The sequence below is a fragment of the Oncorhynchus mykiss genome, chromosome 26 (genome assembly GCF_057628025.1).
Source record: "Oncorhynchus mykiss isolate SJ-2025 chromosome 26, ASM5762802v1, whole genome shotgun sequence".
Classification (NCBI taxonomy): Eukaryota; Metazoa; Chordata; class Actinopteri; order Salmoniformes; family Salmonidae; genus Oncorhynchus; species Oncorhynchus mykiss.
Genome location: NC_143047.1, coordinates 19,315,434 through 19,338,102, shown reverse-complemented (window position 1 = coordinate 19,338,102; position 22,669 = coordinate 19,315,434). Strand labels below are relative to the sequence as shown.

The 22,669-nt window shown below is 42.7% G+C and overlaps 3 protein-coding genes across 7 annotated transcripts in view; all 3 read left to right on the top strand.

Moving 5' to 3' along the window:
- LOC110506539 (myocardial zonula adherens protein) overlaps positions 1 to 14,292 on the top strand; it is a 37,543-nt gene extending 23,251 nt beyond the window's left edge. The window contains exons 4-14 of one of the 5 annotated variants that reach the window (XM_090222327.1): positions 1,378 to 1,542; positions 1,752 to 1,844; positions 1,975 to 2,088; positions 2,650 to 2,802; positions 11,107 to 11,232; positions 11,999 to 12,127; positions 12,254 to 12,348; positions 12,440 to 12,545; positions 12,681 to 12,764; positions 13,095 to 13,156; positions 13,255 to 14,292. In XM_090222327.1, the coding sequence (XP_090078453.1) occupies positions 1,378 to 1,542; positions 1,752 to 1,844; positions 1,975 to 2,088; positions 2,650 to 2,802; positions 11,107 to 11,232; positions 11,999 to 12,127; positions 12,254 to 12,348; positions 12,440 to 12,545; positions 12,681 to 12,764; positions 13,095 to 13,156; positions 13,255 to 13,669 (1,542 nt within the window). In that variant the 3' untranslated portion in view covers positions 13,670 to 14,292. Of the gene's footprint in view, positions 1 to 1,374; positions 1,543 to 1,751; positions 1,845 to 1,974; positions 2,089 to 2,649; positions 4,742 to 8,696; positions 11,233 to 11,998; positions 12,128 to 12,253; positions 12,349 to 12,439; positions 12,546 to 12,680; positions 12,765 to 13,049; positions 13,157 to 13,254 lie in introns of all 5 variants that reach the window. The other 4 variants (XM_021586226.3, XM_021586227.3, XM_021586225.3 and 1 more) reach the window with 4 other exon arrangements.
- Positions 3,384 to 10,891, top strand: LOC149971414 (uncharacterized). Its single transcript, XM_090223386.1, has 3 exons — positions 3,384 to 3,393; positions 4,215 to 5,011; positions 10,871 to 10,891. The coding sequence occupies exons 1-3, from the start codon at positions 3,384 to 3,386 to the stop codon at positions 10,889 to 10,891; spliced, it is 828 nt and encodes a 275-aa protein (XP_090079512.1).
- Positions 14,293 to 16,833: 2,541 nt separating the features above from the next.
- Positions 16,834 to 19,730, top strand: LOC110506100 (DNA-directed RNA polymerase II subunit GRINL1A). The gene is given in 6 exon segments (XM_036964365.2): positions 16,834 to 16,840; positions 17,316 to 17,406; positions 17,731 to 17,886; positions 17,888 to 18,331; positions 18,460 to 18,691; positions 19,033 to 19,730. Coding segments are annotated over 6 exon segments (1,074 nt in total). The 3' UTR covers positions 19,177 to 19,730.
- The last annotated feature ends 2,939 nt before the right edge of the window (positions 19,731 to 22,669 follow it).

The window sequence follows — 22,669 nt, the reverse complement described above, 5'->3', positions numbered from 1 at the left end:
GCTATCATGGTTTCCCACATAGAGGCTTTTGAAAGGGAAAGTTACAGAATGTTATGGTGAGAATATGGGAAGTAACTTCCTGAATTTGTGGTCAACTCTGCTATTGGCGTGTGAAACACAAATATTCAAGCTATGCACTGTATATAAACAAGAACATTTACAACCTTTTGTACTATACTTGATATAACCTATCCTCAGATAATTCCAAGCATTGATTATGTCAATATGTAGTATTGGGTACAACCCTCTGCCTCTGGTTGAAACAGAGGTCACATGGACCTGTGTGCACAACCTGGTCTATCATACTAATTTGAGTGTCCTGGATTTATCGTCAAAGGATAACAGATTCACCTTTCATGGTTTATATTGGAGTCTGTGGCATAGTAGGACAGGCCATTGTTTTGGCTCCTCTATTGTTGAATAATGTAGGGTGGATAAATGCGGGCTGGCTGCCTGTCTGATCATAACAATGGAAACGTATTGCTTCTTCACACAGTAAGACTTATTTATTATGAAACTTTGATTAGATTCTGTATCTGTCTGTGCCATCAGAGACCCTGGGTTCGTGCTCAGGCTCTGTCGTAACCGGCCGCGACCGGGAGGTCCGTGGGGCGACGCACAATTGACCTAGCGTCGTCCGGGTTAGGGAGGGCTTGGTCGGTAGGGGTGTCCTTGTCTCATCGCGCACCAGCGACTCCTGTGGCGGGCCGGGCGCAGTGCGCGCTAACCAAGGTGGCCAGGTACACGGTGTTTCCTCCGACACATAGGTGCGGCTGGCTTCCGGGTTGGATGCGCGCTGTGTTAAGAAGCAGTGCGGCTTGGTTGGGTTGTGTATCGGAGGACGCATGACTTTCAACCTTCGTCTCTCCCGAGCCCGTACGGGAGTTGTAGCGATGAGACAAGATAGTAGCTACTACAACAATTGGATACCACGAAATTGGGGAGAAAAAGGGCTAAAAAAATCTGTATCTGTGTCACTCAGTGGATTCCTCTCATATTGTATGTTACTGTAAGATAACATAAAGGTGCTAGAGCCACTTCCTGATGCTGCTGAGCTACAAAGGACCTGTGTCAGTGTGCACCTGTGCTCCTTGAGAGCCCTGTTGGAGAGGAACAATAGCAGGGAGACAGCGGGAGCTCATATACTGGGTTGCAGAAACATGACACCCTCACTGCACCCTGTTTCCATCCCTGCTTCCCAAACTCCAGATTCAAGTGCTCAGCAGCAATTCTTGAAATACCTGGGCATGCGCAAGTACGCAAGCGCACAAACACTCACATAGAGGCGAACACACACACACACACACACATCTACAGGCTGGTAGAAAGTGTGCCTAGATAGAAACCTGACCGGGTTGATCCTGTCTCCCTCAGCAGCTCAGAGCAGCGACCAATGGGGAGCTAGAGACGTCGCTACAGCGGCAGCACGGGCCCAAGGTGTACGGTGTGTTGCAGAGGACAGGCTCAGACAGACAGCAGGAAGTGATGGCGTGCGAGTGGTCTGTCAATCACCTGAGGGATGAGATGAGGTACATCAAGGAGGTGAGTGGAGATGGAGAAGATAACGATGAAGCTGATCCAAGTTAAGGAATGTAAACAGAGCAGAGGCCTACAGTACAGTACACCTGACAGGCCTGCAGGGTATCCAAGAGCTAACACCAGGATTCTGTAACATGGACAACATTATGGATTTGCTAATCAAGCAATAAGGATGGATTACTTCAATCGTGTGTTATCTCTGTGCTGCACAGGTGAGAGATTCCCTGGAGAAGGTCAGAGAGAGGATGTACGGACAGGTTGGAGGAATGCAACAGTCGATGCAAAAACTATCACAAGACATCAGGGTAAGACAATACACGAGGCACACATGACTAATAAGACAGCTAACAGCTGGAAATCCTTTCTCTTTCAATTTCTTATAAACACAAAATGGATACAAAATCTGAGAATTGGGTGTGCTATGTGTCTCTCCAGACTGCCAACTCCCAGAGGAAGACTCTGGAGAAAGAGGTGAGGGTTCGGACTGCAGCCATGGACAGCTTCGACCAGATGAACAACTCCCTTATATCTGCCAACATTGACCTCCAGGTACAGAATCAACGACTGTCAAACAGGCCTGTCACTGTCTCGTCACGGCCATCCCACTGGGCACAGATGTCAGTTCAATGTCTAGTTTTGATTTACATTTGTGAATTCAATGTGAAATCAACCAAAAATGTCACCCTGTCATTGGATTTAAGTTAAAAGTTGGCAAAAAAAATATGAAATTACCTTAAATTGATGGCTTTTTGCAAATCCAATCAGTTTTCCACTTTGATTCAACATCATCACATAGAATTTTGGGGTTGAAATGATGTGGAAACAACATTGATTGAACCAGTTTTTGCCCAGTGGGATGTCTCATAACCCCCCCATGGAAAGTCTTAATGCTCTTAAACAGAGATGTGCAGCACTATACTTCCTTCTTCTACTGATCTGTGGAGAGTGAAGGATATCCTATCTGGTTCATTATACATGTTTGTTTTATAAAGTAGCTCTAAACTGTTAATCTTAGTTTCAGTGTATGAGTCAACCTTTCTGCTCATGATTGCTGCATTCAATAATGTCCAGGGTTGGTTTGAGGAATTAAAGAACTAGGTTCCTTTGCAGAAATCTCTTCTAGAGAGCTGTCACAATCGTGTGGACTCCCGGGATGAGATGAAGAGTCTGAGAAACTCCTTTCAACAGGCTGAGGAGAGGCTGAAGGAGAGGGAGAGGCAGCTGGAACTTGCCCAGGCTGAGAACCTCACACTCAAACTGAAGGTAGAGTACTACTGTAAACACAGCACACCAGCACCACACAGTGGATGGCACAAGCCTGGTAAGTGTTTGCTTTTTGTTTATGGCGCACAGGATACACCATCCTCACCCTGAACGAGTTCCATGAAGTAGCAACAGTCATCACAATTGTTAAAACAATTCCAATAAATGCAAAAGTTGGACAATGGATGAAGATACTCAAAACTTTCTGATTTTTTTTAATCAATTAGATGGATGGTCTAGTCTAATGGTTAGGATTCAGTGCTCTCATCGCCGCGGCCTTTGTTCGATTCCCAGTCAGGGAACACACTATTTGGCTCCCGAGTGGGTCCCGAGTGGGTCTCCCGCGGTCTAAGGCACTGCATCTCAGTGCAAGAGGCGCCACTACAGTCCCTGGTTTGATTCCAGGTTGTATCACATCTGGCCATGTTTGGGAGTCCCATAGGGCGGCAAACAATTGCCTAGTTAAATAAAAAATTAATAAAAAAAATGGACAAATAATTAATGTACAGGGATCTTGGTGGGAATTGAGTTGTTAAATTTGTCAAATTTGCAGTTATATTTATATATGTATACATTTTGTAATGGTGTCAGGTATTTTCTAAAAAATGTTGTGTTAAAATAAAGAAAATGATATGTGCTTCATTTGTGTAAATACACTGGGTGTATTTGCATATATAAATGTGCTTATAAACTAGGTGGTTTGAGCCCTGAATGGTGATTGGCTGACAGCCGTGGTATATCAGACCATATACCACGGGTATGACAAAACCTTTATTTTTACTGCTCTAATTACATTGGTAACCAGTTTATAATAGCAATAAGGCACCTTGGGGGTTTGTGGTATTTGGCCAACTAACCACGGCTAAGGACTGTATCCAGGCACCCCGAGTTCCTTAGTGCGTTAGAACAGCCCTTAACCTTGGTATATTGGCCATAGATCAAACCCCCTCGTGCCTGTTAGCGTAATTTAAAAATGTCACATTGAGATTAAAAATCTCTTTTACAAGAGAGTAAACGTATACGTTACAATAAAAACAGAACAATAAAACATACACATACTGTCACGTTCTGACCTTAGTTCCTTTGTTTTGTCTTTTGTTTTAGTATGGTCAGGGCGTGAGTTCGGTGGGTTGTCTATGTTAGTTTTTCTATGATTTTCTATTTCTGTGTTTGGCCTGGTATGGTTCTCAGAGGCAGCTGTCAATCGTTGTCCCTGATTGAGAACCATATTTAGGTAGCCTGTTTTCGATTGTGTTTTGTGGGTGGTTATTTTCTGTTTAGTGTGTTTTGTCACCTTACTGTTTCGGTTTTGTTTCTTTCTCTTTGTTATTTTGTTTAGTGTTCTGAGTTTAAATAAATATCATCATGAACACATACCACGCTGCGCTTTGGTCCTCTCCTTCATCCAACAGCTGTTACAGAACCACCCACCACCAAAGGACCAAGCAGCGTGGTAACGGGCAGCAGCAGCAGCAGCGGCCGAAATCGCAAGACTCCTGGACATGGGAGGAGATTTTGGATGGCAAGGGAACCTGGGCACAGGCTGGGGAATATCGCTGCCCCAAGGCTGAGCTGGAGGCAGCGAAAGCCGAGAGGCGGTGGTATGAGGAGTCAGCACCGGCAGCGCGGCTGGAAGCCCAAGGGGCAGTCCCAAAAATGTATTGGGGGGCGGCACACGGGGAGTGTGGCTAAGTCAGGTAGGAGACCTGAGCCAACTCCCCGTGCTTACCGTGGAAAGAGAGGGACTGGGCAGGCACCGTGTTATGCCGTGAGGCGCACAGTGTCCCCGGTGCGCAGGCATAGCCCGGTGCGGTACATAGCAGTGCCTCGTATCGGCCGGGCTAGGTTGGGCATTGAGCCAGGTGCTCAGTGCATCTGGTCTCCGGTGTGTCTCCTCGGGCCGGGGTACATGGCACCAGCCTTGCGCATGGTGTCCCCTGTTTGCCAGCACAACCCAGTGCAGGCTATTCCACCTCACCACACTGGCCTGGCTACAGGGAGCATTCAACCAGGTAAGGTTGGGCAGGCTCAGTGCTCGAGACCTCCTGTGCGCCTTCACGGTCCGGTCTATCCGGTGCCACCTCCACGCACCAGCCCTCCGTTGGCAGCCCCCCGCACCAGGCTGTCTCTCCGTCTCCTTCCTACAGGTCCTCCCGCCTGTCCAGCGCTGCCAGAGCCTTCCTCCTGCCAAGCGCTACCAGAGTGTCCCGTCTGTCCTGAGCCGCCAGAATCTCCCGTCTGTCCTGAGCCGCCAGAGTCTCCCGTCTGTCCTGAGCCGCCAGAGTCTCCCGTCTGTCCTGAGCCGCCAGAGTCTCCCGTCTGTCCTGAGCCGCCAGAGTCTCCCGTCTGTCCTGAGCCGCCAGAGTCTCCCGTCTGTCCTGAGCCGCCAGAGCCGCCAGTCTGTCCTGAGCCGCCAGTCTGTCCTGAGCCGCCAGAGCCGCCAGTCTGTCCTGAGCCGCCAGAGCCGCCAGTCTGTCCTGAGCCGCCAGACTGTCCTGAGCCGCCAGAGCCGCCAGTCTGTCCTGAGCCGCCAGAGTCTCCCGTCTGTCCTGAGCCGCCAGAGTCTCCCGTCTGTCCTGAGCCGCCAGAGCCGCCAGTCTGTCCTGAGCCGCCAGTCTGTCCTGAGCCACCAGAGCCGCCAGTCTGTCCTGAGCCGCCAGAGCCGCCAGTCTGTCCTGAGCCGCCAGAGTCTCCCGTCTGTCCTGAGCCGCCAGAGTCTCCCGTCTGTCCTGAGCCGCCAGAGCCGCCAGTCTGTCCTGAGCTGCCAGAGCCGGCAGTTTGTTCTGACCTTAGTTATTTTGTTTTGTCTTTTGTTTTAGTATGGTCAGGGCGTGAGTTGGGTGGGTTGTCTATGTTAGTTTTTCTATGATTTTCTATTTCTGTGTTTGGCCTGGTATGGTTCTCAATCAGAGGCAGCTGTCAATCGTTGTCCCTGATTGAGAACCATATTTAGGTAGCCTGTTTTCGATTGTGTTTTGTGGGTGGTTATTTTCTGTCTAGTGTGTTTTGTCACCTTACAGAACTGTTTCGGTTTTGTTTCTTTCTCTTTGTTATTTTGTTTAGTGTTCTGAGTTTAAATAAAAATCATCATGAACACATACCACGCTGCGCTTTGGTCCTCACCTCATTCCAACGACGATCGTTACACATACACTACCGTTCAAAAGTTTGGGGTCACTTAGAAATGTCCTTGTTTTTAAAGAAAAGCGTTTTTTTTGTCCATTAAAATAACATTAAATTGGTCAGAAATACAATGTAGACATTGTTAATGTTGTAAATGACTATTGTAGTTGGAAACGGCTGTTTTTTTATGGAATATCTACATAGGCGTACAGAGGACCATTATCAGCAACCATCACTCCTGTGTTCCAATGGCACGTTGTGTTAGCTAATCCAAGTTATCATTTTAAAAGGCTAATTGATCATTAGAAAACCCTTTTGCAATTATGTTAGCACAGCTGAAAACTCTTGTCCTGATTAAAGAAGCAATTCAACTGTCCTTCTTTAGACTAGTTGAGTATCTGGAGCATCTGTTAATATGGCCTGAGTTCTGTCGCTAAGATAACTCTGAAACCATAAACAGGCTGTATATCCCAGGCCAATTCTTGATAACTTCTTCTGCAAAACAGAATGATCAACAGTGTCAAACGTCTTTGACAGGTCAATAAACAAGGAGGCACAGCTCTTTTTAGCATCCAAGGCATTGACAATATCATTAACAACTAGCGTGGCTGCTGTGGTAGTACTATGCCCAGGCCTAAACCCTGATTGGTTTACATTAAGAATACAATTATCAGATAAAGAGGAACAAAGTTGAACATTAATCAAGGATTCAAGAATCTTAGCTAAACAAGGTAGTCTTGAAATGGGGCGATAGTTGTCAAGATCATTTGTATCCCCACCGTAATGGAGTGGCCGCACATATGCGGATTTCCATGCTTCTGGAATACTTCCTGATAGCAATGTTAAATAAAAAATGTGGGCTACTGAGCCAGCAATGAAGGGATCTGCACACATAAGCAGACCAGGCTCCAAATGACCAGCCCCTGTGGATTTATTTTTGTCTAATGTTAGCATAGCATCCAGGACTTCTTTATCAGTGAATCTTTGAAAAGAAAACTCCTGACCAGCATTTTCAATATCATTCAATAGATTTTCACCATCAACATCCAAACTACTCTTTTCCAGAGCTGGCTTTGAAATACATTTAAATATCTAGCCTGCAGAAATAAAATGGTGGGGGGCCTCCCGGGTGGCGCAGTGCCATCAGAGTCCCTGGGTTCGCGCCCAGGCTCTGTCGTAACCGGCCGCGACCGGGAGGTCCGTGGGGCGACGCACAATTGGCCTAGCGTCGCCCGGGATAGGGAGGGCTTGGTCGGTAGGGGTGTCCTTGTCTCATCGCGCACCAGCGACTCCTGTGGCGGGCTGGGTGCAGTGTGCGCTAACCAAGGTGGCCAGGTGCACGGTGTTTCCTCCGGCGCATTGGTGCCGTTGGCTTCCGGGTTGGATGCGTGCTGTGTTAAGAAGCAGTGCGGCTTGGTTGGGTTGTGTATCGGAGGACGCATGACTTTCAACCTTTGTCTCTCCCGAGCCCGTACGGGAGTTGTAGCGATGAGACAAGATAGTAGCTACTACAACAATTGGATACCACGAAATTGGGGAGAAAAAGGGGTAAAAAAAAAAGGAGAAAAAAAAAGAAATAAAATGGTGATTAAATTCATTAATGATATCAATTTTGGCAGTAATAGGGCCAGAATCTAAATGAATGTATTTGGGGAGAAGAGGAGACACAACCGCTTTCCAAAATGTAGCTGGGTTCCCCGTACATTCAGATAGTGTATTAACATAATAATACGATTTTGCTTTTTTAACCTCTTTTGGGTAGGGGGCAGTATTTTGAATTTTGGATGAATGAGGTGCCCAATGTAAACTGCCTGTTACTCAGGCCCAGAAGCTAGGATATGCATATGCATGGTAGTATTGGATAGAAAACACTCTAAAGTTTCCAAAACTGTTAAATAATGTCTGTGAGTATAACAGAGCTGATATGGCAGGCACAAACCTGAGTAAAATCCATCCAGGAAGTGAGATATTTTTGATGTGGGTACTTTTCTATTGAATTCCTATACAGTATCTAAATGGTTAGGACCCAGATTGCAGTTCCTATGGCTTCCACTAGATGTCAACAGTCTTTAGACATTGTTTCAGGCTTGTATTCTGAAAAATTAGGAAAAATTAGACCATTTTGTAAGTGGCATGCAGAATGAAGCAGAGCGCCGTTCGTTGTTTTTCCTTTCCATTGAATACGCTATTGTCCAGTTGAAATATTATTGATTATTTAGACAATAGACAACTTGAGGATTAATTATAAACATTGTTTTACATATTTCGACAAACTTTGCCGGTACTATTAGGATGTATTCGTCTGCATGTTATGACCGCCTTTGAGCCAGTGGATTACTGAACAAAACGCACCAACAAAACTGAGTTTTTGGGACATAAAGAGGGACTTTATCGAACAAAACAAACATTTATTGTGTAACAGGGACTCTTGTGACTGCAACCATATCAAGATCATCAAAGGTAAGTGATTAATTTTATCGCTATATTTGACTTTTGTGACTCCTCTACTTGGCTTGAAAATGTTTGTATGCTTTTGTAAGCGGGGTGCTGTCCTCAGATAATTGCATGGTATGCTTTCACCGTAAAGCCTTTTTGAAATCTGACACAGCGGCTGGATTAACAAGAAGTTGATCTTTAAGCCGATGTATCACACTTGTATTTTTATGAACGTTTAATTTGACTATTTCTGTATTTTGAATTTGGCACTCTGCAACTTCACCAGATGTTGGCCAGGTGGGAGCGTCCCACCTGCCCATAAATTTTACACAAAGATTTCTCAATCCCCCTGAAAGACTGGCAGTCTGTGCCTGAGTCTGTGAATCTAGCTTTGGCCCAGGCAGCATCTATGTTGTGTATGACTTCAGATAGCTCTGGACTGAACCAAGGGCAAGACCTAGTTTTAATTATCCGTTTTTAAAGGGATCATATTTATCTACAATACAATTGAAAACACTTGAGAAGTGGCATTGTTGAATACTCGTTTCTGATTGGCTTGAACGGCATTCTAGATCGTGTATTATTTTCCTATAAAGCATGGTATATCAGCTTGGTAAAATTCAATGGCTATAGTTCATTCTTACATGTTCTATGTTTGAGCTAGTTGTGATGGTTTGGTTAGCTGAACCAAAGATTTGAATAACTTATCTCATTGTTATATCTGTGGCTAAACGAACAACTCTGTTTTGTTTGATTACCAAGGCAACTACTGTAGCTATCTAGTAAACGTGCTAGCTATAGTGGATGTTGAACACATTTCTAGCGGCAATAGCCAAGGTATAAAAAGGATAATCAATTTGGGTCTCTATGCATTCTCTGGACAATAATGCAACTCTGGAATGTCCTAGAGTGGTGGAACACACCTTCCATTTCTTTGATTATTTTCCATATAACACATCGCCCCTGGTTGATTATTCCCTTGCATAAATTGGTGGAACGGGGCAATTATGCAACAGAACGTGACAACAACAGTCAGGCAGGTAGGCCTAGACAGAGCTCTGTCTAGGCCTACCTGCCGGACTGTTGTTGTCACGTTCTGTTGCATAATTGTGTGTCAATAGCCTCGGATTAAAAATCAACTATTTGCGATATCAGACAGACATATCACCATAATCCAAGTGTTCATTTTCAAAAGTTGCTTTCATTTCAGCGCATCTAACTGTATTAAATTCTCAATTTTAAAGTTATCGTTCTTCTCTTTCTTTTGGTGTAAAGTCCAGAGGACGTGTTAAAGCCATGACAAAGTTGCATGGCCGTCTGCATTGGCCATGCAGAATTTTGGGTGATAAGGCATCTGCAGCAGTCAGTGCATTCACACTTCTTGCGCAGAGCTGTTGTGAAGGAAGTTGTCAAGGAAGTGAGTTTGTGTTTATACAGGACCTTCCGCCCTCACCTACCGTCAACCAATCATGTCAATGCGGAGCGATAGAGCCCTTTCTGTGTTTGCAAACATTGCTGGACGAGGACGATGCGTGCGAATTGATGGCAGAACAAGAGGGAGCCAACAAAAAAAGCTTATATTTACATGTTGCTAATGAGTGCATTTCACACTACTTTTGGATTATAATTGGATTGTAAGGCTCGTATGAATGTACTGCTTAATGTAATGTTTGTATCATCATCGCAAATCAACTGCATTATACTTAAAACACTTTTTGGCTATATATTTGGCTAGCTTTTGCTACACCATATATCATTCCAGCTAACAACTGCTGCATCCAAAATAGTTATTTTGCAAAGATCAAAACCAAATATAATCTTAGCGTCTGTTCAAGTAAGAATCAAAACATAATTGTAAAGCGTATGAAAACTATCAAAAGTTATATTGTTTAGAATTAATAAACACCTAAATCTAGGCTATGTTGAATGCTGATGGCTTTCTTACTGCCGCCAAGAGTCGCGTGACGTCCGTGTACTAGATTTTATTTAACTAGGCAAGTCAGTTAAAGTTAAGTACAAATGGCATATTGTAATCATGTTTGAATTACTGGCCGGGGTCCCCATTGATTTAATTAGTCAGTCTCACTCAAGTATCATATTAAAACCTGCAAATATTTCTCTCCACTTTATGGAAAAATTTGTAGAATTGCATGAAATTAGTTCTAAAATTACAAAATCTCTCCGCCCTACGACAAAATGTGAAGAATTGCAGTAAACTTGCTTTAAAACTGCAAAATTTGCTGTACGCTCCATTGCAAAATGTGTAGAATTGCATGAAATTAACTCTAAAACATAAACATTTTCTCTCCACTGTCAAGAGGGGCTGCTAAAATGTTTTTCTTGCAATATGATTGATATCTCTCTCTGGCTTACTCTGTTCAATTCATTTCCCTCTCTACTTCAGTCTCAAAATGCTCTGCTTGATTTCACGCACTTCACCCTCTGGTTATTTCATTCAACGTTCGATGTGACTCCCCGATCCTTTGACTGATTGCCTTCTCTGACCTAGTTTGTCTGCTCTGACCGCTGAACACTCAACTTCAATTCTATGTGATGATGAATAACAGGTTATTGACAGACAGTTCAAGCTCAAAGAACCAGTCCTCCAGATTTGAACTATTAACATTCATGCCGGACTCACTAGAAAAATACAGAATCAATAGACATTTCTACATTATCTTTAGCAAGTCTTTGAATCGTCACATTGTTGTATGAAATTGACCGATGTGTGCTTGTGTTGTCCAGGTGGAATCGTCTCAGGAGGCCAACAGCCATGCAGTGCAGGAGGTGACAGCGAGGCTACAGAGACAGTATGAGGAGAGACTTCAGGAGGAGCAGAGGAAACACAGAGAGGAGATAGAGAAGCTACAGGTACTGCTGAGTCTCCTTCTGATATCACTTCACCCAAGCCCCTGCCTGAAGAGAAAGGGTGGTGATTGATTAATCATGTGGAAAGTAAGGATGGTGATGTTTTCACCATCTTACATGTTCATGAAAAGTGTATATGTAGACCACAGGAGGCTGCTGAGGGGAGAACAGCTCATAATAATGTCCGGAATGGAGCAAATGGAAGGGAAACCATGTGTTTGATACCATTCCATTGATTCTGCTCCCACCATTACCATGTTCTCTCCAATGAAAGTGCCACCAACCTGGCCAGGTGCACGGTGTTTCCTCCGGCGCATTGGTGCGGCTGGCTTCCGGGTTGGATGTGCGCTGTGTTAAAGAAGCAGCGGCTTGGTTGGTTGTGTATCGGAGGACGCATGACTTTCAACCTTCGTCTCTCCCGAGCCCGTACGGGAGTTGTAGCGATGAGACAAGATAGTAGCTACTACAACAATTGGATACCACGAAATTGGGGAGAAAAAGGGGTAAAATTCAAAACAAAAAAAAAAAAAAAAAAAAGAAAAAAAAAGAAAGTGCCACCAACCTCCTGTGAGGTAAACACAGTTTCACTCTGCTCATACAAGTGGTATGAGTCTCCCTCTAGTGGTACAAGTAACTCACTATGGTACTGTTAAATGTAGAGTAGTCTGACTTCCAAGTGTTGATATGATAATGAGCCCAGATTAAATTGTATGTTCTCTGCCTTAAAGCTTTTAATAGATTTTGTTTACCATCAATATATTTCAACTAGGCCCAAATTGATGAGTATATTAGGCGATTAGAGGAGGAAGAGAAGAATGCTAAGATTGCAGAGGCCAAGATTGCTGAAAGGGACCAGAGGATCAGTGAGGTGGAGCGCCTGCTGGACTGTATGGGACAGGTAAGACCCAGAATAACGCATGCAATAATGCATGCAACATTATCTTTATATCTATAGTATTTACTGTAGATGTAATATGTCAAGTCCTTTGGGCAAGAATACTATAATAATATGTATTTTTTGTAGGAAAGGGGCCATCTTCAGAATAAACTGCAGGAATGTGAACAGCGTCTACGCTCAATGGAGGTGACATACAAAACAGATGGAACTGTAGCAAAGAGGTACAAATGCCAAAACAAAAATGGCATTTTACATGTTCCATCCCATTGAAATGATATACTGAAGTGATAACACTATAATTCATTATTACAGATCTCAAAAGTTGGAAGAGGAGGCAGGGGAGCTCCGTGAGAGAATCAAACACCTGAATGACATGGTGTTCTGTCAGCAGAGGAAGGTCAAAGGCATGATAGAGGAGGTGAATGACTAAGAAAAGTCTGTCTCTCACACACTCTTTCTGTCTCACTGTCAATGGAAACATGAGAACACTGACATATAAATGTTATACTGATATGCAACGTTTGTTTCTTTTTTTCATCTTGAAAATGTAAAGGTTGAATCATTACGAGCTAAATTGGCACAGAAGGACATGTTCATCTCAGAGCTTCTGGACAGAATTGCTATTGTGGAGTGTGAGGTGAGACTGGACTGCCACCACACTATGTACTGTCCACTTCCCGAACCATTATGAATGTATGGTGTGGTTTTCAAAACTTTAACTTTATGGGTGCATTCATGTCCAGCGTTCTCCTACGTTTCAGATTGTCAATCTGTTTGTTGTGCTTTGACATTACTCTACCTCTAAATTCAGTGTTGCACCTTTTGTGACATCATCTGTCTCTGTCTGGTCAACTTGGATTACATCACATCCACCTCATTTGCATGGATCTGACTTTGTTCCTTCCTCTTTTCTTCTTCCTAGAATAATGAGTTAGAAGACAAGCTGAAGTATTTTATGTCTGTACAGAGTATGCAAAGGGAAGTTGTGCAAACCAGAGAGATAGGAGTGGCCTGTCATCTGCTCCCAAGGTATGAACCACCGTTTCTACTATACATGTGGCTTCATTTCCTCTAGTTGGGTTTCTCTTTTAAATTTCTCATTCTGTTTTCTCATTTTACTTCCACAGACCTGAAATACAGGCGTATGAGGTTGAAACTAACCAACCCAGACAAACCCCAATCCGTCCCTCTTCTACAGAATACCTAGGACAGTCTAGGACATTCAGATCAGGTCCACCGCCACCCAGCAGACTGGAGTCTAGTTTACTGAGGTACTCTCCTCCTGAGTACAGCAGGTATCTGTCAACCAACTCAAGATCCTTTGGAACACTAACCAGTCCAACGCTGTCTTCGTCTGGCCCGCTAAGCCCTGATCAGTCCAGTACGGAAGAGTCTGCCTCAGTTCAAATCACAGATACAGCCTCAAGTCCAGAGGCGGACATTTCAGCCCCATCCTGTTCTCTCGCAAGATCAAGCCCATCCAAAATCAACACACCTTTCATGAAACTTATAGAAATAACAGCAAAGATTAACATTGAGTAATCACATGAAGAAATATTTTTTATGAAGGCTATTCAGTATACTGTATAAGGGACAATGTTGCATATTGTGTAAATAATCTATTGTTCTGTAAATAATACTTGAAAGTATCCTTTTGAAGAATTATGTTTGGTTTTGTTTACAGTGAATGTTCTTGTATGGTTTATGGAATTCTGAATTCACTATCATGTATGAAGGTTTATATTTATACTGTATCTTTTTCTGACATTTTTTAGTTTGCACTGTATAAATGAGAGGCAATATTAGTCAAATTATGTACAAAATATGTAAAAATATATATACTTTGTGCCTTTATTAACACTTAATCATTGATACTCCACAACGGTGATGATAACCGGTTGTTTTTTGTATCTATTGGATAATATTTAACTATATCTGACAAACTGAAGAACTGTATTTCTACTGACTGCCATCCCTGAGCCACTGGTATAAGTCATTTGTCTACACTGCCAGGACTGTGTATATGAGAAGTTATGATAATCATGATGTGCCTTTCTTGAATGATACTCATTCAGTGCATACTAATGAAATCAGTGTATGTTTTGAAAATGTGCCATTTTACCATTGTGGTGTTTTTATAATCATTCATGAAAATGTTCACTGTCCAGTGGCTGATTGTTCATTTTGTGAAGCTTTCGGGTAGGTTATATGTAGCATACAATGGTTTATATATACACTAGATGACTATAGGGGGCACTGTGTTGAAGCCAACATGACTCAATCTTGCCACTCTGCCACCGTTTAAAATAATTGTTTTGGAACCTATAGAAATGCACTTATTGTCTACATTAGTTTTTGCCATAATTATTCTATTAGCGACAATGTAATGCATACTTTTAAATTATTTTATGTGGGCTAAACATAAAAGGTTAAAATATATAAAACATTTTACTTAAAGTATATATAGTTTTAGATTACTAATATTTTTAGATTACCCACTACAACTAAATTCTTAAATACAAGTAATTTTGTCCTTGAGATATTTAATTTAAATATTGTAGAATTCCAAGCATTCCTAAGTAGCAGATGTATACCACCCTTCATCCCACTGCTGGCTTGCTTCTGAAATTTAGCAGGATTGATCCTGCTTGGTCTCAAGATGAAACACCAGATGCTGCTGGAAGTGGTGTTGTAGGGCCAGTAGGTGGCACCCTTTCTAAATATCACAGTGATTGGGGACATTTCCCTGTGTAGGGTGCAATCTTTTGGCTGGGATGTTAAATGGGTGTCCTGACTCTCCATGGCACTTATTGTAAGAGTAGGGGTGTTACCCCTGGTGTCCTGGCTAAATTCCCAATCTGTCCCTAATACCATCACAGTCACCTAATCATCCCGTTTACAATTGGCTCATTCATCCCCCTGTAACTATTCCCCAGGTTGTTGCTGTGAATGTGTTCTCAGTCAATTTACCTGGTAAAATAAGGGTAAAATAAAAAATAAATGGAGGAATGCTCCTATTGGGGAGTGCCAAGCATCAGCAATCCAAGTTTTATAAAGTCATTGGTCGCATCAGTGTAATCTTTACTTCTCAACGCTGGGTGGCGCCATCTGATCAATTATCTGCGTTTCATCTCTATTTACATGCCATATGATATGAAGCAGCTTTGAAAGTATTTTACTGCAAGGTAAGCAAATACATGAATGTAGGTAAATAACATGTAGTTTATGCTATACTACTAGCTCCAAGAAAATATTCAAACACTCAAACGAAGGCTTGTGTGGAGCAGTAATTTACTATAGATTCCTAAAATGTAACAAACTTCTATGGTATGATCATTGGACACTGTGTTAACTAACCTCCAGACTGTCACGCCCTGGTCTTAGTATTTTGTGTTTTCTTTATTATTTTGGTCAGGCCAGGGTGTGACATGGGTTTATTATGTGGTGTGTTTTGTCTTGGTGTTTTTGTAGGTATTGGGATTGTGGTATAGTGGGGTTGTCTAGAAAAGTCTATGGTTGCCTGAAGTGGTTCTCAATCAGAGGCAGGTGTTTATGGTTGTCTCTGATTGGGAACCATATTTAGGCAGCCAAATTCTTTGAGTGTTTCGTGGGTGATTGTTCCTGTCTCTGTTTGCACCAGATAGGCTGTTTAGGGTTTTTAAAAAAAAAAATTATTAAACAATTTTTTAAAATTGTTTATTCCACATTTATTGTTTTTGTATACTGTTCGTGTTTTCATCTTTATTAAATATGTATACAAATAACCACACTGCATTTTGGTCCGATCCCTGCTACACCTCCTCTTCAGAGGAAGAGGAGAAAGAAAACCGTAACACAGACGAGCTTCAATGCCATACAACTCTCCTTCCGTGGCCTCCAACTCCGCTTAAATGCAAGTAAAACCAAATGCATGCTCTTCAACCGATCGCTGCCCACATCTGCCCGCCCGCCCAGCATCACTACTCTGGACGGCTCTGACTTAGAATATGTGGACAACTACAAATACCTAGGTGTCTGGTTAGACTGTAAACTCTCCTTCCAGACTCACATCAAGCATCTCCAATCCAAAATTAAATCTAGAATCGGCTTCCTATTTCGCAACAAAGCATCCTTCACTCATGCTGCCAAACATACCCTCGTAAAACTGACAATCCTACCGATCCTCGACTTTGGCGTTGTCATTTACAAAACAGCCGCCAACACTACTCAGCAAATTGGATGCAGTCTATCACATTGCCAGCCGGAGACTCTTACCTTCCACACTAGCTTTAAGCACCAGCTGTCTGAGCAGCTCACAGATCAATGCACCTGTACATAGCCCATCCAACTACCTCATCCCCATACTATATTTATTTATCTTGCTCCTTTGCACCCCTGTATCTCTACTTGCACATTCATCTTTTGCACATCAATCACTCTAGTGTCTAATTGGTATATTGTAATTACTTTGCCACCATGACCTCTTTATTGCCCTACCTCCCTTTTCTTACCTCATTTGCGCACACTATACAGATTTTCTTCAACTGTATTATTGACTATGTTTTGTTTATTCCATGTGTAACTCTGTGTTGTGTCAAACTGCTTTGCTTTATTCTTGGCCAGGTCGCAGTTGTAAATGAGAACTTGTTCTCAACATGCCTACCTGGCTAAATAAATAATTGTCGGTACTTGTCTGTCTTGCTGAGTTTTGATGTCTTTTCCCGACAATGTCAAGTTAGGAAGTGTAATATGATTAGATAGGTTTAAAAATTGGAATGGGGTGGTGTGTTTTTTTCTATTTTTATAGAGGGCAAATAGTTGACAGGGCAATTTTAATTTTTCCCAATTTTGAATTACCGTATCAATAATTTGTCGGTAGGCGGTGAATGGCTTCACACACCAGTACAGTAGGTGGCGGTGTATGCACCTAAAGTTGGACGCGATCCGCCAACCAAATCCTAAAGCAAAAGAAGAAGAATATTGAAGGTAACGTACTTCCGGTTACAATGAAAGCGCGCCGGCTACGTAGCAACCAAAATACAAATTCAATCTGACAGCTGAAGATGAAAGTATATTTTATTGAACAACATAATCCCGTTAAGTGTAACGCTAATGGACTAACAAAGTCATGTTTTTATAGGGTAATTTGAGTTATTCGGTAAACTTATTTGGGCGGGTTTTAGACTAGTAGCTACTAGCTAGCTAACAGAACGCCAGGGTCAAGTGGGGGTTCTCAAAACCAAGAGCAAAGAAGAACTTGGTGAATTACTGTCACGCCAAGATAAACTATTATCTAACAAGTATGTAACTTCATATCATTCATCTGACAGAAGCTTACTCAAATGATTAATTAGCTGCTACAACAACATTACATTCTTCTAGAAACTTCCAGCTGTTGGCTAGACAGTGGTGCCAGTTTTGGCGCATGTGTGTATATGCTATCCGCCTCAATGTAGGCTAGCTGATGTTACTTCAACTAGGGAAATGCGTTTTACCCTGAACCTGACATTCCTTTGTTTTTACTATCACTGCAAACTACATTTTCTTAAAGTTGAGCTGAAAGCAGTGGTTAGTTATTCGTTATTTCTTGTTGACAGACTGATTTGATATGTTGTTATCAACAGGGGGTTCATACAGACCCTTCCAGACAAAGGGAAGAAGATCTCAGACTTTGCTGAGAGATTATGCCTTGCTCTTGCCCACAATGAAGAAGAGGAGATGAAGCAAGATATGCTGTCATCTGTCAGGACAGAGCTGCAGTCTAAATACCAGCAGACTTTGACGTGGTAGCCAGAATAAACCAGAAACTTCCCAACATAGGAGACAAGCTGGGGACACAGCTCCTGGAAATGTCCAAGAATTGGACGTCTCACCTCTGTCACCTAATGTTCAGGAGATCAAAATAGTTGACACGTTGCAAGAAGACAGTGTGTCCAAAATATTTGCTGCTGAAACCATGGAGGTGGCCCAGGCTGGTGGTGATGCAGGGGCCTCTCTAGACTCTGACAGGACAAAAGAGAGCGACCTAGCGGAGGCCTTGCAGAGGGTCACTCTGTCTGACCACTCAACTGGCTCGAGTGGATCCCCTAAAGACACATTCAACAGACCTGCTACTAGAAACCTCTTCCTTGGAAGGCAGCCACAGAAGAAACTACACTACATAGAAGTCCTGGCGAGGACTGAGAAGGACCCGGCTATGAGGAGACAGCAGTATAAGCCTAATCTGTATGTCCACTTTGTATGAAAGTATTTAAGAATACTGTATAGTTCAGTGATGCTGCCTTTAGTTATGGCAATGCACTTGTATTCCCACCTACTAACTCTTATATTAACTCTTCCTGTAATGTTTGCAGGTTTGCCCACAACACAGATGGCTCCTCGTCAGGGTCTCTGTCACCCAGCCAATCCCCTGGAGGCTTATTACCATCACCAGTGCTCTCCGTTGAGGCCAGGAGGGAGCGAGACAGGAAGCACATTGACGACGTCACTGCGGCCAGGCTGCCACTGCTCCACTACAGCCCTGCCCAGCTGCTGACACTGGAGCAGTCAGCTGACCTGCTACTCGAGCAGACCAGGAAACACCAGGTGAGTGGCCCCTGGGTCTGTCTGACACAACAGAGGAACATTAAGGTCTGTCCAACAACACCAAAATGCTCACTGCTCAAGGTAACAGTTACTCCTGATCAGATGTACGATCAGATTACATGAGGGAATTAAATGTGTTATAAGTGTTGAGGCAACGTCTACCTACCTATTCCATTATCACCACAAAAACACTGCTCATCTAATGATGAACACTCCCTATGCTACTTCCATTCATGGTATAGTATAGCAGCCTAATACTTACTGCTAAGCACTTGCTCATTTTTTCAGGTTAATTACCCTATCAATGTCAGCATCTCTCCTGTATTGTGTGTTTCCCTCAGGATTTGCAGGCCAAGCTGGCAGCCCAGAAGCTGTCTGAGGGACTGAGGTTCAGCACTGGGAGCTATGTTGTGGAAGGGGGCCCGCTGGGCGCCTACAGGGAGGTTCATGACAACGTAGCCCAGCTTTCCTCAGAGGAAGACTAATCCGGGGGGGGCCGCAGCAAGGAAACTCAGGTGACCCCTGACCTCTGAGACAACAGTCTCTGTGCCCTGCATCAGGGCCTATGGAAGGAAGGGGATTGGCAATTCAAAGACGAGAGGCCTGCCTGAGGAGATGGAAAGGGTCATGGGCATCGGGTGGTTTTGAAGGCACAGTGGGTGTCCCTGTCTTGTCTATCCAGGGAGGTGAATTGTGTGGGTCTTGGTTCACCATCAGTAATTCACTGAGTTGTCACCCAGTCAGCATCCTGTCCAGTTTATCAGAGCTGCCACAGAACCTTAGGCCTCCCGTTGGGTGATGTGTTAGCCTCTTGCAGGGAGCATTAGGTATGCTATCTCACCATGTTGTCAGAGAGTAAAAGATCAGTTGTGTGATGAGGCTGCTACAGTATTGTCTGGTATTGTTGACTCCCATGGTGGTTGCATTTCCAAAAGACAAAAGTATTGACCGTATGCATGTGAGAAATATAAAGAAAATATTTTTTGTATGATCTTTTTGTAAAGTGTTTCTGATTGAAAATAAAAATCTGTTCTTACCATATTTTGGTTGATCATATTATTGAAATGGGAACAAATCATCATAGCCCTAAGTTCTGTGAGCTCTGAAAATAAAGGTGGTAGTGGTTAATTGCGGTCTAAGACGGAGCAGCGTGCTGACATTTTCCAGCAGAATGTTTTCTTAACCCTGCCACAGTTTGATGAGAGCTATGACTCCGCTGTCATTTAAACCCTGTGATGTTATCAGTGGAGAAATCTGTGACACGCTTTAGAAGATTAATATATGGTCTAGTGAAATATTGCAGCTTGATGGAATCTGGCCCAATGGCTGAAATACATCTGGCTTGCATTTGGCTCATCTTACTTCCCGGAGTGGCAGGGTATGATGGGATGGCAGCAGACTGACATACCATTTTTCAGATTTTTTCTTACTAATGCTGATAAGGAGTGCCAGCAACATTAAAAACTCTTCCCAAACATCCATTCCCATCACCTACAGTCCAATCCTCCCTAGTAGTTATACAGACCCATTTTAACTTTATTATGATTCAGGAATTTTAATGAGGAGAAAGAGAAGTGATTGAGGTGAGCTCAGGGGAAATGAGGGAGAATTCATGTTGGTCTGTCTGAGCTCCATGGTTGATGCCCTTTGATAACCCCTGGTAATTGCTGCTGAGCCATTGGTGGGAGCTGCTATAGAAAAAAACACCATCTGGCTGCTGTGTGTTTAGACACAGGTCTGATGGACTCCAGAAAGCTCTGCTCCGACGTCCAATAATAAATATGTCAGCGAGCTCAGGAGAGGATCTTCCTCGTACTGGTATTAATTAAGCCTACCTTGCTTACATAAATGTGGAGACTGTTACCAATTACGGGGTTGCATTTTTCCTACAGCTTTGCTCCATGGTTTCTGGCCTGCGCTATCACTCACAAGTACATTGAGCTGGAACCAAGCATGCGTTCTATGGCCAGAGCCTTTAAGTTGTTCGTTTGGGAGGTTGCTTATAGTTGTGGTGAATCCCACACGTTTTACCTCAGATTAATAATCTGCTCAGCTAGTCTGCAAGTGATTTGCTCCAACTGTGTGTCTGAAATCACACATCTCTGGGGAGCTGGAATAATTTGGACTTGGGAAGGGGAAATGACATATGATTTTAAAACTGCCTGTTCAAAGAGCAGCCAGCTTGCCCGTACAGTGAACAGTGATGTATAGACTGGCATTAAACTCAATCTCAGTTAAAGGATTGCATTATTTTACATTTGCCATGTTACGAAGTCTGAGGTCATACAATTTTTTTCAATTCTCTCACCTCTTATGTTTTTTAAAATGTTTCTCAAAGCACAAAGGATATGAAATAATGCAGCAGTCAGCAGCTTTGTAATGGTAGTTTATCTTCCCCTTCCCAAATTACAACCAGCTCTGCCTCCTCTTACTAGGACCATGTGTTCCAGGTTTGTTTGTTTCATTCATTGGTATTTTGATATGTGTATTGTTGATCAATTGTACATTTCAGTCTAATTTTCTATTTATGATGTAGAGCTTTTTTCAACCAATGGTATTCACCAGAAATCTGTTTTCACAATCAATCCTGATGCGTGGAAGACATACGTCAAAGCAGGTCAGAAAATGGTTAGTGTTTTGATAACACAGAGAAAATTGTTTTCAGGGAGTGGGTGCTATTGAACTGGTATCCTGCTGTGTTCTCTCATGGTTGTAAGTGCAGATATTCAGTATTATTTTACCCACTTCCACTGCTATTCACTAGTCTAGTCTGTTCTGTCCAATGAGAACAGGTTACTCATAACTTTAACAAGACAACAGTGGGTTTCTCAAGCCTCTGTCTCAGGTTTTTTTTTTGTGAGAAAGTTGTGTGAGACAGAAGGCAGTAAGGAAAAGGGTTGTTTATGTCATGCCTGATGTCTTCCAGAAGAGACATCGCACGTGGCCTCAACAGTTCTGAAAGTGTGTGCAGCTGCCCCATCATCAACACCATATGCAGATAAGATCACTGAATTCCCTGGCTGGTGTTACTCCTATTAAAACAGTGCATTAGAGATTCACTACAGCTGTCTGGAACTGGGTCTCATCATGCATGAAGTAAACATCCCCTTCAAAATGCTGCTATCTGGTATTTTTAGATGAACACCATCATTTACTTTTCCATGAGTTGAAGTTGATTTTAATGTCTGGTTTGTATGAAGACAGCGAAAGGCTTGGTTGTGTACATTTTCTTTGTCATATTGTGATACAGTGCCTTCAGAAAGTATTCATACCCCTTATTCCACATTTTGTTGTTACAGCCTGAATTGAAAATGTATTAAATAGATTTTTCGCTCACCCATCTCCGCACAATACTCCATAATGACAAAGTGAAAACATGTTTTTAGAATGTTTGCAAATTGATTGAAAATTAAATACAGAAATATCTAAATGACATAAGTATTCACACCCCTGACTAAGTACATGTTATAATCACCTTTGGCAGTCTTTCTGGGTAAGTCTCTAAGACCTTTGCACACCTGGATTGTACAATATTTGCACATTATTCTTTTTTAAATTCTTCAACATCTGTCAAGTTGGTTGTTGATCATTTTTAAATCTTGTCATAGAAGTTCAAGCCAATTTAAGTCAAAACTGTAACTAGGCCATTCAGGAACATTCAATGTTGTCTTGGTAAGCAATTTCAGTGTTTATTTGGTCTTGTATTTTAGGTTATTGTCCTGCTGAAAGGTGAATTTGTCTCTCCGTGTCTGTTGGAAAGGAGACTGAACTAGGCTTTCCTCTAGTATTTTGCTTGTGCGTAGCTCTATTATTTTATATTTGTATTCTGTACAGTCTTCCTTCTTTTCACTTTGTCAATTAGGTTAGTATTGTGGAGTAACTACAATGTTGATGATCCATCCTCAGTTTACTAATCTCTATAACTGTTTTAAATTCACCATTAGCCTCATGGTGACATCCCTGAGCGGTTTCCTTCCT